The sequence below is a fragment of the Pezoporus wallicus genome, unplaced genomic scaffold, assembly GCF_028554395.1.
Source record: "Pezoporus wallicus isolate ANWC-B61680 ecotype Strahan unplaced genomic scaffold, APGP_CSIRO_Pwel_v1 contig_3952, whole genome shotgun sequence".
Classification (NCBI taxonomy): domain Eukaryota; kingdom Metazoa; phylum Chordata; class Aves; order Psittaciformes; family Psittacidae; genus Pezoporus; species Pezoporus wallicus.
Window position 1 is genome coordinate 12,109,395 of NW_026635034.1, and position 18,420 is coordinate 12,127,814.

The 18,420-nt window shown below is 41.8% G+C and overlaps 2 protein-coding genes across 5 annotated transcripts in view; both read left to right on the top strand.

The window, feature by feature from the left end:
• The window catches only part of TJP1 (tight junction protein 1), a 195,340-nt gene extending 190,573 nt beyond the window's left edge, over nt 1–4,767 (top strand). For all 3 annotated transcript variants that reach the window (XM_057398917.1, XM_057398925.1, XM_057398935.1), the window contains one exon: nt 3,190–4,767. In XM_057398917.1, the coding sequence (XP_057254900.1) occupies nt 3,190–3,284 (95 nt within the window). In that variant the 3' untranslated portion in view covers nt 3,285–4,767. The remainder of the gene's footprint in view (nt 1–3,189) is intronic.
• A 10,784-nt stretch (nt 4,768–15,551) lies between these two features.
• ENTREP2 (endosomal transmembrane epsin interactor 2) overlaps nt 15,552–18,420 on the top strand; it is a 109,262-nt gene continuing 106,393 nt past the window's right edge. For both annotated transcript variants that reach the window (XM_057398981.1, XM_057398989.1), the window contains exon 1: nt 15,552–15,868. In XM_057398981.1, coding sequence (XP_057254964.1) covers nt 15,623–15,868 — 246 coding nt within the window. In that variant the 5' untranslated portion in view covers nt 15,552–15,622. The remainder of the gene's footprint in view (nt 15,869–18,420) is intronic.

The window sequence follows — 18,420 nt, forward strand, 5'->3', positions numbered from 1 at the left end:
AATCATTGTATTTGTGTCAGACTCTTCCATTTCACTTCCATTACAAATGTCTTTCTTACATTTACTCATGGTGCCAGTTCATAGCTAAAACCATGATAGCAGAAAAAGAATAATATCTCTAGTCTATTAAATATAATTGTATTTTTCTATTCTGTCTTCTTTCTTGAGGACTGCTACAGCTGAACTCACTTGAAATGATAGTCGCACTAAAACTGAGAGGAAATTATATGTACCTCTGATTGGCCTTTGTAACATAACTGTTGTTTGTCTGTTGCTTAATTAACCATATAGGACTCTGCAAATCTTAACAATCTGCATGCTCATAAATCATGATTTAACGCTTGTTAACTGTTTTCACGTGTGCAAGCTGATGCTAACAATTGGGTCATTTAAGAAAACTATAGTGTTCAGTAAAAGCATTTGCAATTCATTCTAATGTAGCTGGATTTTCCACAAGACTTTTCTTGGTTGCTTCTGCCTATTTCTCCTCTACTGCCTTTTACCCAGAATTTTCTGGTTGATAGTAAAAGTTACAGCTAGGTTGCAATTTAATTTACTTGTTCATTTTTACCTCACTCTGGCTTTCTGGGATGAGGGGAGAATGTATTGGCTGAAATTGTCAGTGAGGTGCCTAATTGAGAATTCTGGGCACGTTTCAAGCAATTTCATGAAATGGCTGTGACGTTACAGAGATTTTAAGAAGGAACATTTGCACATCTGGGGAAAAAGTCTTAAGGTTTTATTCAGCTACTTTCAAAATTTGTGGTGGAAGTTTCAAACCATTACTGTGTATGTATGATCTAAGTAATGACTGAATGATGTAATTCTGTATAGAGCATTTAAGCCACCATGTATGCGTATCTTCTGTCACTAATGTATCTATCACTGTCAACACCAAAGCACTGATGCTTTGAAAGATTAAAGCATCAATCCCCTTGATGGGGATTCAATAACCTAGAAGTTTAATGGCAATAATTTTCAGTTGTTTTTTACACTCTATTATATGCACGTGTTGCATGCATCTATTTAACAACATGAGTATACAATGGCAGTGTTAAAACCCAAACTTATAAATTATAGGGTCCCAAAAGATTTGACAACTGTGTATAAAAATGACACGACCTTCCTTTGTAACTAATAGCACCTGTTCATGAACTTACTTGAAGTGAAGGGAGAGGACTAAAATGATCTGAACAATAACTGAAGTTACTGAGACATTTTTCTCCCTTTACAAAGTGGGATGTGTGTGTGCGCGCGCGCATGTGTGGGTGAGAGCAAGAGCGTGTATATTTAAGCCCTAACACTTTCTGTACTGTAAATATAACACCACATTCTGTTAATCTGAAATGGGATGTATATCATAACATTGCTTTTTTGAGACAAACTTTAAAATTAGGCAATTCTGTCTTATGATATGTAAGTAGACCATACTGTGTCTTAAATAAATAATTGTTTTCTCTCTTTCTAAATTAGTTTCTTATGGGACTCTGATTTTTGAGGTGGCTTTATAATAACAGCTTATAGAATTCTGTTTTTTTTCTCTCTTCAGTTGTCTGCTCTACCTCATCTTTTCTCAATGTATCCATGTTCTGTCCTAAAAGTGACATTCATTTGCACTTACTAACATCTTTCTGCTGCATTTAAGCCTCTTATATTGATACTTTCAAACCCCTTCAAAAGCTTGAATGATGCTGGTATTAAAACTGACTTGGGAAAAAGAGTTGCCTTTTATGGCCACATTTATTAGAATGTATCGGTAAAAAATTCTGGAGGATTGTCTTTTTTTTTTTTTTTTTTTTTTTCTCCAAAGCAGTTCTATGTAAGTATGGTAAAAACTTCCTCAACAGGTAGAGGATGCACTGGCTACAGTCTGATCCTTACTATGTATTTAGGAGGAAGGATTGGAAGATTGTCTGCCATTTGTTTCATGGGCAAGACTAGGACCTTGTTGTCCTACAGTCCTGCTTTACCCTTCTCCCAAATATATTCGTTCATGTGAAGTTTTGAATGGCTTTCCCTACATCTATAAAATTAAAACTTCTCCAGCATTATTGAGCTTCTTGACTGAAACAAGTAGTCTTAGCTGTTTGCACTCTCTGTTTGCACTCTCTTAACTGTACAAAGGCCACTTCTATTCTTCGTCCCTGCATCAGATGTTGACATTACTCCACACCAGTGCATTGTGTACTTCATTATGTTTTCATGAGTTCTTCAAGAAAATTGGGGATTTTGCATCAGTCTTAATTAATAGAGAGGTCTCATGTGTGTGCAGCCTGTGTGACTGGGTTCTGTAGCTCGTTGCACATTTCTCAGGGCAGATCTGTTTCGGCCAAGCTATTTCATGTCAGTTATCTGGAAGGCTTAAGAGAACTGAGTGCATATTTCACTATTCTACCGCAGTGCAATGATAATACCTTGTATGCAGTGGCAGCATTTAGTAGTGGGTTTATGTTTAGATACTTGAAAAACAATTGGTTGTGCAGATGGAGTATAACCTTTGTTTGGTGAGATGGCAGCTGATGACTTTGCCTTGTAAGACAATGTTATGCAGAACCTTTGACCATGAGTGGATAAGATCTGTTGTAAAGATGAAGTACATACCAGTTAACTGTAATTCTTTTAGAATGTCAGTATTTCAAACTTTTAAATTAGTATACTGGATGTAGCTGTAAAGTAACTACAGTCTTGTCTACAATAGTTTTCATAATAGAAAACTACCAGTGTGTCATAACTTCTGATTAGACTTACCTGTGTTCAGAACTGTTTGATGAAATTTCAAATGCATCCTACCCAGATTAGCTTTTAAAATGTCTTATTTTTCCTGGCAATTTTGGAAAGAGCCGGTGAATACCCGATACACTGTTAACACTTCTCAAATGGAAAGCACTACCTTGGTGCTGTAGAATGACTTGTATTTAACGATTCCCAGGGGCCACAGCATCTGTTTTGAATAACTGATCTTTCCTATGTTACATGGAAGTAAAGGGTTATTGTTTCATTAATAACATAAACTGCAGGGTTTAAAAAAAAAACAAAACAAAACAACAAAAACCAGCCTCCAAACAAACATAAAACCCATACCAGTGTTGATTCAAAACGTAGACACTCCTGTCCAAAAGCTCGGTTGTTCAAGATGTATACTGTTTGACAGCAGATACTAAACACCAGCATTGTGTTTTCCTCCCACAGGTGAGCCCAAAACCTGGCAGAACAAGTCTCTTCCCGGGGATCCAAACTATCTTGTTGGAGCAAACTGTGTCTCAGTCCTAATTGACCACTTCTAAATACTAAGTTAGCTGATTGAGTAAATAATGTGAAACTGAGATGGACCTTATGTATAAACTGAACCACTCTATCAAGTATTAACTGTTCTCTAAGTGATAATGGATCTTAGTGTTTAAGCGTCTTGCTTTAACTAACAATGGTTTAGCAAGTACACTCTTTGAGCCATGGTCACAATACATGCCACAAGCAGGGAGGAGGGTACAGTGGGAACAAGGGGTTTTTGCAGGATCTGTATGCTTTGGTCAGTTGTTCTTTTGTGGGTATTTTTTTTTTTTTTTTTTTAAAGGGCACTACTAGTGTTTTATTGTTTAAAATCTGAAAGAACCAATGGAACTATATTCAGAGGACCTGAAGTTAATTCATACTCACCGGTTAAAACACAGAATTTGGCCTGCATTTTTATGGCTGTGTGTTTGTAACTCACAAGACTACATTTTGGTCTCTAGTTTTTAAACAATTTCTGGTGTATGTGTCCAATGAAATGGCAATCAACTTGGGGTAGCACAGCTCAGATCTTTTCCTCTGCTGAGAGGCTACTGTAAACATATCTACTTACTGTATATGGAAACATTGTCATGAGAACAGGGGGGAGGGGGAAAAGCATGAGGGATGACTATGGTTCAGTTGCCTCTGTGGATTTGTAAATTTAACCACGTTATTTCAGACCTATTAACCAGCAGGGATGCCTTATCCTCATGTTTTTAATAGTCTTAGCTCTCATAGTTCTCTGTATTGAGTTTGTACGGCTTTTGTGCTTACCTAGCATGAGGTCTCTCATTAGAGACTGGGGAAAGAGCGGGGGGAAAACCACAGAACAACAACTTGTGAGTTTGGTTTAGAGAATGAGTATTGTGTGTGTTCATCAGCCAGAAGAGAACCAGAAGAAAATGATGGTATGTTTTCTGCTATGCATTTGAAAATTTATAGATGTGTTAGACTGCTTGTATATAATGCGTGCATACTACTTTTGTTCCTGGTTTGTAAATTAACTTTTATAAGCTTTACCTTTTTATATATATATAAATATATATAAAAACAAAGTTTCTTAAGGATATCTTTGTATTCTCATACCTTTTGAGCCTTGAACTTTGACATCTGCAGCAATAAAGCAGCATTTCTATAATATATGAACAAGGACATTTTTAAAAAAATGCACAAAGTTGTTACCTTTTAAAGTGCTGCATTTAAAGAATATAACTCGGAATTCTCTACTTTGATTAAATTCTTGAAAAGTATCCCTACTGTAATTTGTCATAAGGATGCTGTACTATGTGCCCTGAAATGTATTTTTTTACTAATAGACGATTTATTACGGCACAATGGCACTACTACTGTTTAGATAATATACCACTGCATTCTGTTAATGAGTTATTAGCTATTCAGGTGTGGCTGATTTTTTTTTTTCTCTGCAGTTATTAAAATTACACGTTTCTAAATATACAGAATAAAACTTTTTAAAATAATAAAGGAGATTGTAGTACATTATTGTTTGTGAAATGCATTTGTGAACATGCCAACTTTCATTTTTGCCTATGTAAGGAGACGGCTGTAGTCTGCCTAATGTTTGTACACAAAGCAGAGCTCTTTTGTGGAGTGAGTTGGAGCTGTCTGCAGCAGGGCCTCTGAAATGATGAGTGTGGATCCATGGGAAATACATGGTACAAGTAGGAGTGGTAGATTTGTCTCTTGAATCACTCTGTTGGTGCTAGTGTACTTGTTATACTACTCTTCCAAATAGCTTTGGTAGTGTTGTAGCATGTAGATTTACGCATAATCTAGTTACACAGTTTTAAAGATAATCCTACGCAATCCTATTATCAGGCCTGTTCGGAGTACTCAGTAGCTAGTTAGAATGTATCTTAAAATAAGACTATGGAAACAGTATATAATCTCATGTCCATTCTGTGCTTCTACTGACCAGTTCGTTTCTGAGGCGTGCCTTACCCTAGAAGATGCATTCATTTCTATTGCTACTAGAGCAGGTGGAAAATTTGACTAGCAAAAAGACTTTGTATCAGGGTGCTGTTTTTCATTTGTCTTAGTGATGAGATATTGGTGGTATTTTTTGAATCAGCAGAAAGAAAGGGTTCAAAATGGCATGCAAAGCATCTTGGAGAAAATTGTAATGCTAAAATTTCTGGACTGTTTACAGTGGTGTCATTTGTGTCCTGGACATCCTGAGTCTAGTATGCTGTAAGGTGTAACTATCCTGAGTTGCTTTTGCTGTAGTGATCCAGATAACCTTTCTGCTCTTCTTCTGAAGAGTTCAGGGTCATGTCTTCATATCAAAATGAAGAAGAAAAGGACAGCTTTTGCTCTGCTGTCTTCCTAAATGAAATCACAAAGTTGATGGTGTTAAAAAATGTGGCAGTCCTCTTCTGCTAAGTGGCTTGTCAATGGAGTTGTCTTTTGCTGTCTACATTTTGCTGTAGGAGCATTTATTTAAGTGGCTAATTGCAACCACATGCATATTTTACTTGTTGTTATATCCCAGTGCTTTTGAATTAAGCCATGGCCATAGAGAATAACTCTGCTAAAATAACACATTTTCTTATTTTAAAATAGCAGTGGGTTGGAAGTCTTTTTCTCTGCAAGCGGTTACCTTCCTTACCTTCTTTATGCAGGTTAGGCTCTACAGGAGGTAAGTTCACATGTAATACTTCAATTTACTCTAGTTCTCTATTCACTATTTATTGTGAATTTCAAAACCAGCCTCTCCCAATTACTCCTGTCTCAGTGAAGTGCTGCAGCATTAGCACTGCAAATTTGATAATGTAAAATAATGTAAAAAAGTAACGCAAATTTAATAATGTAAATCTTAAGACTTACACGTTATAATGACTTCAGTGGTGGAAACAGTGGGTACAGGATTGCTGTTCATCTCTGCCCTCAGTTCTTGGTTAAAATAGTTTTGGTTTTGTTTGTTTTGGTGGGGTTTTCTTGTCTTTTGGGTTGTTTTTTTAATTATTATTTTTATTTGTGGTGGGTTTTTTTGTGTGTGTTGTTTCAGTTGGGGGGGTTGTTTTGTTTTGGGGGGCGGTCCTTTGGTTTGTGTATGGGGTTTTGTTTTGCTTTGGGGTTTTGTTGTTGTTGTTTTGTTTTGTTTTTTTTTTCCGAAGCAGTAACTGAGCACTTAACTACATATACACAAAGGTTACAGCTCTAAAAATGTGGGGCTCCTCCAGTGCTTGCCAAGAGCAGGTGAGGCCCAGCATGAACTTTGGCAGGTGTGGTTGGTGGGAGCGGTGTCTGGATGTTTTCACTTTTGGACCTGGGCTCTGCAGAGCTTGAGAGAGCATTACAGGTCTAGAGAGCAGTATGTGCCAAAACAAGCACAGACTGCAACTGTTGGTGGTGCCACTCTGCTGCTTGCTATGAGAGGGTTAAGGCCACATCAGCTTTTCTGTCCTGGCACCTTTGGTGTGGGATCAGCAGCTGGGTGTTTTCACTTCTGGAGCTGGGCTCTGCAGAGCCTGAGATAGCTAGCCTCAGATGGCATTGTAGGTGGAGAGCATTAGGTACCTAAGCAAGTGCAGATCCCAGTGCTGGTGGGGCTGTTACAGTCTTTGATAAGGGAAGGTGAGGCCCAGCAACAGGCACCTTTGGTGTTGGAGCAGTGGCGGGATGTTTTCATTTTGTGGGCTGGGCTTTCAGGACCTCAAGAGTGCTGTGCAGAGAGGCATTACACAGTAAGTGCGTAGTGCTTTGAACCCAGCAGGCAGGTAAGTATGATGTGACGGGAAGGAGATTAAAAAGAATGTAAAACCCAGGGCTTGAGACCAGCGTCATAACTGAAGAACAATACAATGCTAGCACCACTAGTACCACTACTAATAAGGGAAATAACAAAGAGGAGGGAATATATAACTGAGGGGCGGGGAAGAGGAGATGGACAGGAAACGACCAATTGCTGAAAGCAGGAGCCTGCCCTTGCTGCCGGAACTAGAGCCCTGCGTGCGCCAGGGTACTCCCGTGCCCCTGACACGTACGGCCGTGAGCATGTGGAGCACGGGCTGCAGTACCGAGTCCTGCCCACGCGATGGCAGCAGCGATCGGCGCCCAGCGACACCTCGCCTCCCCACCTGCGGTACTGAGTTCTGGCCACGCGGTGGCAGCAGACAGCGGCGCTCAGCGACAAGCCGCCCCCGTCTCTGCAGTACCGAATTCTGCCCATACGATGGCAGCACAGAGATGTTCAGCGACAGCCGCCCGAACTGCGGTACCGAATACTCGTACGCGACGGCAGCAGAGAGCGACTCAGGGACGCACCGCCGTCAGCTGCAGTACCGAATTCCAGCCACGTGACGGCAGCAGAGAGCGGCGCCCAGCGATACGCTGAGCGGCAACCCTGCAGTACTTAATTCTGGCCACGCGATGGCAGCAGAAAACAGCGCTCAGCGACAAACCGTTCCCTCTGCAATACCGAATTGTGGCCACGCGATGGCGGCAGAGAGCGGCTCTCCAGCTGACTCCCCCCCTTTGCAGTACCGAATTCTGGCCACATGACGGCAGCACTCATTCTGTAGTTGGAGAGGCTGTGGGGTGAGCAACGGCCGCTCCTCAGCCCAGTTTACACCTTTCAGGGCCATCAGCTACCGGACGGTAACTCTGAAACGGAGCAAAACGAAACAAACATCTCACTGCTCTGCAGAAAAAACCTGGGTTCAAACCCTTCACGGCAGCAGTGGGAACGTGTGCATCACAACAGTATTTATTTTTGTCCTTCTGGAGACATTTAGTTGCTTTGATTCGTGGGAATTAACACCATTAACGCCTTAAAATCCTCTGCTCAGTTCAGCTGGTGCTGTGACTGTCCCTTACACCTTCCTTCCGGCGTCAAGGAAGAAAGTTATGGTCATGCATGTGACTGGTTAATTTGCATAAATCACTGATTCTTTTCTTTTGCTAACCTGTTAATTATCCCCTGTATTGTCTGTGTTGGTTGAATAGATTGCTGTGACTGTAAAGACAAATCACATTAAGGAATGTTAGAAGACTAGAGGTATGTCAGCAGATTAGAGAAAGGCAGAGAATCATGCAGGCTAGGCAAGCAAAAAGGAAAGGAAGGTGAAAATGTAAATGTCAGTGGAGATACATCTGTGCTGCTGGAAAATGCCAGACTGGAGAAGAAGGAATGAATTAAAATAGTATACAAGTATCTGCAGGCTTCTGCTTCCAATGTAGTCCTGCCGACTCTCTGTCTGGAGCCAGAGGATAAAGTGGCAGGGACTTGGGTGTCATGAGAAGATTGCTTTTACTCTAGGTCTTTTAATCTCCAAAGGTGGAGGAGTTTAAGACAGATACATTTCAAAACTGCAAGTACATGGCAGCTGCGTTAAATGAGGGTAGGTGGATAATTCTGTAAAGCAAGTTGGTCTGTCTTAGAAATCACAGCTGAAGCCCTGTGTTAAGGAGGAAGGCTTGTGGCAAACAGATCTGTGATAGTATTTTAGAAAGTCTGTATTACAGTCTAACCCTTAGATTATTGCCAAGGTGAATGAGTGATTTGCCAGTAATTACCAGCTGGAGAAGTTCAAGGTTCCTGAGGCTGTTCCAGTTTACACATGCAGGTTTTCCACAAATGTGACAGAACTGTGTGATTTTCCCCAGTTCCTTCTTCAGGCACTGGTTTGGGGGTTTGTTTTTTTGTTTGGTTGGGTTTGGTGTTGCATGTTAGCAAAGGGTTTTACACCTGGCGAAACTGCTGTAGTGTACGTGTCTAATCATGTATGGTCAGTCATTACATAAAGTACTAAACTATGACTTCTGATGAATTTGAATGTTTCTGATTTATACAGGTAGATGTAAACCAGGTGTCCCATATGAATTATCATTTCATCTAAGAACCAAAGTTATTTTAATAATCTGTAACTCCAGCTCACCTGTGTCTCTGTGCTGAACAGTCTTTCTGATTACTTCAACTATCCAAACTAGAAAAAGCTGTGTTCATTGAGTGTGGGCTTTAACTAAACTGGCATGAGCAGCTTGCCTGGCCTTTAACTTATTCAGATTATCCACCGTATGCTGCTGAATAAAACTGGAATGTCTCAGGCACCAGACTTTAAATTCTGGTTCTCCAAGAATGATCCTTTTGCCCTGCATTTAAAGCTTTACTCATCTACAGTTAACAAGTGGAAAGACTGTGTATTTAATAAGCTACTTTGTATCTACCCAGCTAAATAAGTGTATCTACCCAGGTAAATAAGGGTGTATTTCTCGTCTTTAAATTTCTGTACTATGCTTTTTGGTTAATTTGGAAATGAAGCACCAGAGTTATTGCTGCTTTATTTTTTGCCAGGTCCCCTTTACCAAATAGTTCTGATGACTCTTAACAGAAAAGCTTGTATAAAAGGAGAAAACAATAAAGACCAGACCTGGGAAGTTTTCCCTAATGTTTTTATGGTTTTTACCTTGTAGCAATTGGAAATGTGTTATTTCCCTTTCTCCCCTTTATCTTTTCAATATTGTGTATGTATTTAAGAAGAATAGGTAAATACCCACCAGGGGATTAATTTCTGCTTCTGTGTCCTTTACAAGAAGATCCACAATCTCAGCAAGATACTTTGGGATTCTACAATTTAAATCACCACTTAATAAAAATAATAGTGCCTTGACAGTTTTGTTTTTTCAATCATAATAAGAATTTCTGAGCTGTTTTTCTCGGCCAACTAAGTCTTTGACTTCTGTTACATAAAAATTTTTTTCAGTGAAGGATAAAAACCAATTTGCAGATGCTTAAAATAATTCTTTAGCTAAGTCTCTAAAATCCACATGTAATTTTTAATGAAGTACTGACATTGTGCACTATTGAAAGTGGTCGCTTTATCTGGGACTTAATTTCTTACCATAGAAAATAATCCAATAGACTCCGGCAGTGTGAAATCCAGCCATTTTAAAAGATGGTATGAAGCACGTACTTCTGCCATGTGTTTTACTCTTGGTGACGGAATGAGGTAAGCAATCTGATCACTACTAGCAGTTCTATATATACCGAGGTGCTGCACATTTTGAAATTTTATAGGAGACAAGTGGTATGGTTTAATGCACCAAACTTCTGTCCAAAGTTTCATGTATATCGGATATTTGTTTCTCCATGTTTAAATTTCTCAGACCAAACTCCCAAATGAAAAATAGTTTTGCCAACTTCTACTAATGCTTGAAAAGAAAATACCAGGTGGTACTTAATTTTATGTAATTTCTTTTTATTTTTGCACAATGATTACATTTTCTACCAGGCCAGGGATGGGGACCTGGGAAAGAAATCTCTCTCACTTAAGAAGGAAAATAAATCTGACTTCTAGGTTGCCTTTTGTAAAAGCCACAGCACAATGTGCTTTTCAGATTCAAGACACGTACACAATTTCAACTTTTAAGCAGTAGTAAAATGCAGTGCAATTATCTTGATTTCAGTGCTGTCTTTAGCACTCCAGGACATTCATCAGGGCAGCCAATCACACAGAGGAAGTAATTCCAAGGTACGTATTTCTGAAGAATAGACCCAGACTATATTCAGCTTGAAGCTAGGAAATAGAGGCTTCTTTCATTTTTATCTGCAAAGCTTTCCAGTTTAAAACCCCTTTGTCTTACATATTGAAATAAATCCTATGGTTTTATGTATGCTCAAATTATGTTGCTAAAGGATGCTGGTTTTGTAAAACCAACTTTGATAATCCTCTGTATAAAGCCATGAGAAAACAGAACAATAACAATGGGTATAAAGTAATGGCAGTTACTTCCCTTTATTGTCTCCTTCCGTGGTTAGGGTAACAGACCAGTACATAGGTAAAAGATGGTGCGTTCAGGAATCCACATGTAATGACAAGTCCCTAAACAGACAAGTGAGAGAATTGTTCCTCTGTTGCACGATCACCCCACCAAAGGCAGCGTTCTGCAGCCTACAAATGCAGGTGTGACAGTTCTTATTTCTGTTACCTCTTGGAAACACTTTGAGCATTGGTTTATTACAGGGCTCTTGATGATTTTGAGGTAGATGCTCATGATTTTAATACATCCTTTAAAAAAACTTTTGGGAATAGGCACTTGTGTTTCAAGCACAGACAGAGCTTAGTCAACTTCTGCTGAGCTTTTCGTATTTTTTATATTTTATATTCTTTTACTGTTTTTATTCATAACATTTTTGTACACAGAATCAGCGTGGTTTGTGAATTCTTCAGTCATTCACTTCCACAAAAAAATGCTGCAAAAGATGGAACTGACAGTGACACTGTACGCAGGATTTGCAAAGTGAAAATTTGCCTGTAAAAATGCAATGGATGCTTTTGTTAGTATAAGGGGGGGATTATTCTTAGCTACAGGTCTATCAGAGACAGTTGTCCTGTTTTAAAGAAAAATGTTGAGTCATCAGAAAGCAAATAACAACAGCAGTGCCACTATAAGGGTTAAACAAGTCTACAGGCTTAACCCTACAATCCTTGCTTATTCTGGTGGGCAGTGGCATATGTTGTTTTGTCTTTGACACATTTTAGTATCTGCTAGCAGGATTTATATTTTTTTACTTTCAAATTATAAAGCTGGTAAAGCAGGGTACTTCCTGCAAGATGTGATTACAATTGAATGTTGAAGATAGGTAAAGCAGTCATTATTATTTGCTGTCTTGCCCTCTTTTTTTCTTCCTGCACAACTTTTCAGAAGATTAATTTAAGGAAGATTGACTGCTGAGTGGAAAGAAATGCAAACTTAATTTTTAATTCACTGGAATGCCAGCTTCTGTTGCATATGAAATAGAATGTTGTTATATGGTGAATGTTATATGAATTTTTATATGCTGCATGTTGTTGAATATTGTTCTAAGTCTGATGAGGAACAGCTGTGGAAACTAGGGTTGTTTAGTCTGGAGAAGAGAAGGCTCGGGGGGGTACCTTACCATTCTCTACAAATATCTGACCAAGAGGATGGAGCCAGGAGGTTGCTGGTCTCCCCTCTCAAGGAATAAGGGATACCACAAGAGGTAACTGCCTCAAGCTGCACCAGGGGAGGTTTAGACTGGATATTAGGAAAAAATTCTGCCCTGAAAGGGTGGTCAGGCATTGGAACAGGCTGCCCAGGGCAGTGGTGGAATCACCATCCCTGCAAGTGTTCAGAAACCATGTAGGCGAGTCCCTTAGTAACATGGTTTAGTGGTGGACTTGGCAGTTCTGGGGCAACAGTTGGACTTCATGACCTTAAAGGACTTTTCCAACCAAGTTGGTTCTATGATTCTATGCTTAAAAGTTAGTGAGAATTTGTTGTTCTTCTGTTCTGCCACTGATACAGACTTCCTATTTAGATGTTTGTACCCATAAACCAATTTCATTACTTCTGTAAAAATGGTGTAGGTTGTGTAAGTTGAAATGCCTAAGAAGCTATTTTCAGTATGGGGACAAAGATGTATGAAATTCACTAAAGTTGAAAGTGGGGTAGAATAATCTACCAGTACAGTTTCTAGTATGAAGCATGAAGCAGCTTTCTGAACTGGTTGGGAGCTAGTCAAGACTGACAGTAATGAGGCAATTACCATAGAAGTGGGATCATTATCATGTTGGCTTTGGAGTGTAGATGTTTTTTAATAGGCTAATAGTAAGGTCCTATATATAGTGCTCTTCTGGTTGCCTTTAGGAAATGATCAAATTATTTGTTAAAAATTAGCATATTATAGTGTTCAAATATAAACATGGTCACTACAAAGCTTTCGTTAGCACAGTTCCAGCAGAAATTTCAGTTTGCATCCCATCAATGATACAGCATTGAGAAATACCAATGAAATCTATTCAGCAAAATAATTTCATTTAAAGTTAGGGACAGTAATACTCCCCAAATTGCTCTTAGTTCATTCTCAACCAAATCCAGCAAGCCAGAGACTACAGAGAGGACTAAGTGTATCCAGAACTCATTCAGCTCAATTTACACCCGAATGATCTGGATAATTGGAGTAAAAGAGATGTGATCTCAACTCTTGCAGATTCCTGCTGGAAGCCAAAATATTTATTTTTTTTTTTTTTCCTGTTAGCCTTATTTTGTTGTATTGGAAGCAATGTATGCATTGATTACGTGGCAGCTTACCCATGTCAGGTTGACAGCCACCTAACGAGTGTGTGGATTTGCAGTGCCAGATCCTCCTCTGGACTGCCTGCAAATATGGGTTTTGGTTTTTGTGCCAGTTAGAAAGTCCTTGGAAATGAAAGTAAATTGCTTTATACTTAATGTATCAGCAAAGGGAGTTAGTGGGGTGTAAATTCACACCCTCGTATAATGTATCCTAACTTCTCCAGGCCCTAGGATCATTTTACTCTTGAATGAGACCACCTAGATAGAAACATTATGAAGAATAAACACATTTAAACTTCCAATTGTCCTGCTGTTGCAGGACAATTAAGCATTTCTGGCTGGTTGGGGAATAAGCTGCATAATCATGAGGACTGTAGAGGTTCAGTTTGGTTCTGGGTTTTGTTTCCTTTTGCTATCCCCCTTCACTCTGTTTGGCAGAATATTGTAACACAGACTCTTCCTTGACTCTGAAAGGTATCTTTTGAAGTAGTGTTTCCAAAGTTGGATAGCAAACAGCAATACTTGATTTAAAAAGCAAACAAAAACCCCACAAAACATGGAAGTTATTTTGTGTGAACTAGTATGAACAAAAATTCAGTGTGATCTATTACCATACATCCCCACCTGCCTTCCTCTAGCTGTTCCACCTGGGCTTTCAGATGGGATGTGCCAGCAATGAATTCAGGAGTATCAGCTGAGGCAGAGTAGTGGGCCAGGGGTGTGTGTGGTGGTGGTTTTTGACTGACTCACATTGTGTTCATGCCTAGTCTGAGGAACTAAGGCATTGTAAACTGACTCTCCTTTTGACTACATGTAGTATTAATTTAGTACTATTCTAAATTAAGACTAATTAAGACTATTCTGAATTAAGACAGCAAAACAGCTGTCTCCTCAGTGTAGAGTTTTGTTGTCATGTGCTTTTTGAATCTGTTTAAAATACTACTTGCACATGTGCTGGAGCAGTATTTTAGCCATGTTGGGGTGACAGCACTATTGTCTGCTATTCTAACCTCTTTTGCAGAGCAGCCAGCTATTCAAGTTAAAAATGGAAAGCTGCCTTTTTTTTGTTTGTTTGGGGGCTTTTTGACACTTTCCTGTCAAGGCACAGTTCCTCACTACCACCTCCCTAGGAAACAAACTCTTTTAGGCAAAAAAGGAGTTCTTGAAAGAAAAAGGATAGGACCTCATGAATGAAGATTTAAGCTTGGTTTACAGGTGGTGTTGAGATTTATCTCTTGTGCGAATACTGCACTATTACAGGTATGTAGGCTACACCTATCAATTTCTGTATAAAAAAAAATACATTGCTACAGCCAAGCATGGCACTACAAACACATTAAACCCCTGAATCGTTTCACTGCCAAAACTATACTGCTGTATAGTGAGACAATGTTCTTGGTTTAGGATTCTCCCTATTATATGTAGGCCTAGGTGTCTGCAGGCAGTAGGTTACCACTGTGATTTCCCTTCCGCAGAAAACCGGCTTTGAAATGTGCTTCAGGTGTTAAGGGTTACCTTACTGTTAACATGAGGGTTACAGTGTTATCATCAGCAGCAGCAGCAGCAGGGCAGAGGCTTGTTCAGGTGCCTTTGATACTTCTGCTAAGGCTTGGTTGTGGTTCGCTGCGGGGGAAAGGAGGGAGGAAAATAAAGTTAAAATGACGCTAAGAACTGTGCCATTTGCACAGCACTAACGAACACACCTGGTGTCCCCGCCGCACCAAGCCCCGGTGCGGGTGGCTTTCCCCTCGGTGCGGGCATCGGGTCCTGCCGCTTTCTCCCGCCCAGCACGACTCGCCCCGGGAGCTGCCGGCCTGGGCCCCTCTCTTCGCACACGACGCTCCCCTCACAGAGCCGGCGGCCGCTGCTGCTCCTCCTGCTGCCGCTTCTGCCCGCCATTGGCCGTAAACAACCCTTCCCCTTCCCGCCTCTCTGACACCCCTGCTCGGCAGGGACTGGAGCCGCAGCGGAGCGGAGTGCGGGGCTCCAGCTCCCTCCGTGCCTGCGCCCAGCTACAGGCGCCGGTCCGGGGGCCGCCCCCGCCTGAGGGCGAGCCGCGCCCGCGCGCTGCGCGCCGTAGCCCTGCAGCCTTATCCCCCCTCCCTCCCGCGCCCGCAGCGGTGAGAGGCGACGGTGGCGGCTGCCCTTCTCCCGCCCCGCGGTGCCCTCCGGCAGGGCTGATCGTCCTCCATGCGCCGCGGCTGCCCGCCGCCCTGCAGCGCCCTCCCCGCCGGGCGCGGGGGGCAGGAGGAGGCGGTGCCGCCCGGCCGCGCCGTGAGGGGCCCGGCGGAGGATGCCGGTGGGCGGCGGCGGTGGGGCGGTGCGGCCCCCCGGCGGGGCGCGTTCCCTCAGCCCCACCGCGCTGTCCCGCAGCTTGTCTCGCTTGCGCGAGCACCGCGCCCGCTCGCGGGCCATGCTGGCCTTGGGGGTCACGCAGATGGTGCTCGGCTGCCTCATCGTGGCTGTCAGCTTCGCCGCCCTGGCGCTCACCACCTCGGCCCGCGTCCGCCACTCCTGCCCCTTCTGGGCCGGCTTCTCGGTGAGTCGGGGGGCTCGAGGGAAGGGAGGGGGGGGGGGCGGGCGGAGGGCAGCCGCGACGCGGAGCTGTCAGCAGCGCCTCAGGGCTGCGAGTCCGCACCTGCAGGTGGGACACGGGCAGCAGCGCTGTCGGGCCTCGTTCCTCGTCACCTGCGCGGTCTAGAGGCGCGGGGCCGGAGCGCCAGGCGGCTTACCCGCTCCTCGGCGTGTGGGCGCGGGGCCACCCGGCTGCAAGGCCGTCAGGTGAGAGGTGCGCGGTCGTGTGCGCCGTGTGCGCTGCGGTTCCTCCGCGCCGGGCGGTCTGTGAGCCCGGCAGCTGTGAGCCCGTGCCGCGGTGCCTCTGGAAGCCTTAGCCAGCGCGGTTTGGGGTTTTATCAACAGCGTCGGATCAAAGTTGGGGTAACAAATAACCTTTGGCGTTGACTCAGTGGTTGTTATCAGTTTCACTGGTTGCTGCTGCTGCCCCTGGCGTTTTGTGTATGGGTTCAGATTTAGGTGCTGCCTCAGACTTGACCCTAAGATACGGTGGTTTTTCAAGGTCTTAGTGTGAGATCGTGCTTGGATGGGAATTCTGACATGAGGTATGTCGTGCTGAAGGGGGTAATAAAGTAAGATGAGCACGGCAGGAACAGGTTTTAAGGTACACAACATGGAAGACTCCTCTGCTGAGAAGGGGAATGCGAGTGCACCAGGAGAGCTGGAAAAGCCTGTGGCTTTGGGGTACCTAAAAGGCCTGCCATGAGAGAGGCAGGGATGAGCTCCTTGGGGGAGGCTGTTGGTCCCCTAGAACTGGGTATCTGAGGGAAGTAGCTCATTTGTTCTGAACGAAAATGCCCAAATCTGGGTGCTCGTCGCTCCTTTGTGTTCCTCTTGTTGACTTTCCATTGTTTCCTGGCAGCATAATTAAAAAAAAAAAAAAAGTTCCTCTTTACTCAGGTGGCCTCACTTGATGCTGATTATGAGTGTTTGCATGTGTGTATGGGTACACATGCGGATGCATTAGTGCAAGGGTGGCTCATCGACCTTTTTCTGATAAGCAGTGAACTGGGACTTCACAGTGATAAATAATTAGACATTTCTGAAGGCAGTAGTAGTAAACTGCATTATTGGTGAGGATTTGCTCAATTTAATGTATTATTGGTTTCAGGTATACCTTTTCAGGTCCTTTAGTGGAATGGAGAATTTTCAGTTTTAAAAGTGCTTGGTAGAAGCCAGAACTATTAGATAAATTATTTGGGTTTTTCAGTCCTGGTCATGTGGCAAATATGGTATAATTTTAAAAAATAACTGTTTAATATGCTCTTAATATTTTTCTCTTTTTTTTTTTAGTTATTTGCATTGCAAGAGTAATTTGGGCTAATTATTTAGGTGTTTTTCTTGATTTCATGAAGACTTTTTTTTTGGTAATCTAAGAGTCTTCAATTTCTACTATCAGCCTTGGTATTGCAATAGCTGTTCTTTTGAGTTTGAACTTCTGCAAGCTAATATGTAACTATTCATTGTGATGAGGTGCAAATTTTAAATAAAGAATCTGTCTGATTAATGTGCTACTGAACACAGATTCAGCACACTTGGTTTCTTATCTTGACAGACCAAGCAGGAATGTACACAACTGAGTGTGTATTCCAGTGAGCACAATTTTTTCAGTAATTCTTGTTTTTCCCAGCTCCTGTAATCTTTGTGGAACGTGATTTTTGGGAGCATGTTACCAGCATGCTCTAAGATACACTGTTTTTCTCATTGTGGACGCCTTCTGTGCAACATACCCTATAAAAGAGTACGTTTTCCAGTTAGATTTCATGAATGTTACTTGCTCATTATAAAGAAGAAAGCCATGATTCCAGCCTGTGGTGTGACTTGGTAGAAGGCACAGGGAGAGTATTGCAGACTGTTGACTGGAAGGCCTTATTATCCCGTGTTAGCAGCATGAAGCAGGTATATGTTGCTTCCTAATTAAGAGTTTACTTTTTGAAAAAATTCTGCCCTGTGCATGACCTATTGGGGCATAAGAATAACCATGCTTTCCTCCTAATCTCCTTAGGTCTGAGTCTCAAGAAATAAGGTAAAAATAGAGCAGTGTTCAAGTATGGTGAGCCCCAAAGAACTTTTTGAGGCCAAGTTAGTTGCTTACACGGTCTTTTCTAAAAGCCTTTTGAGGTATTTGGTGAGAAAAAAATCCTAGGTATAACCATCGCTCACAGCTAAAGAATATTTCTGTGGAAGAGTGAACATTTTTAATTTGCTTCTGAAAGGTACAATTAAATAAATAACTAAAGGCAAGTTAAGTGACACGAAAGAAAAATAATGGAAGTATCCTTTCTCTCTTAGTGTCAAAATCAGGCATCAATATTGACTTCAGACTACTTTTAACTGAGTTGATTTATGGTCACGTAGCAATTCTGAACCTTTTTGTGTGTGTGTGTGCGTGAGTGATACACTGTAATTTTACTCATTAGAAATGCACTTCCTAAAAAAGAGTGATCTTGCCATTGGCACTTTTTTAGCTTATTTTTTTGACAGCAACCGCTCTGTCAATGTACATGAAGGCTGCAA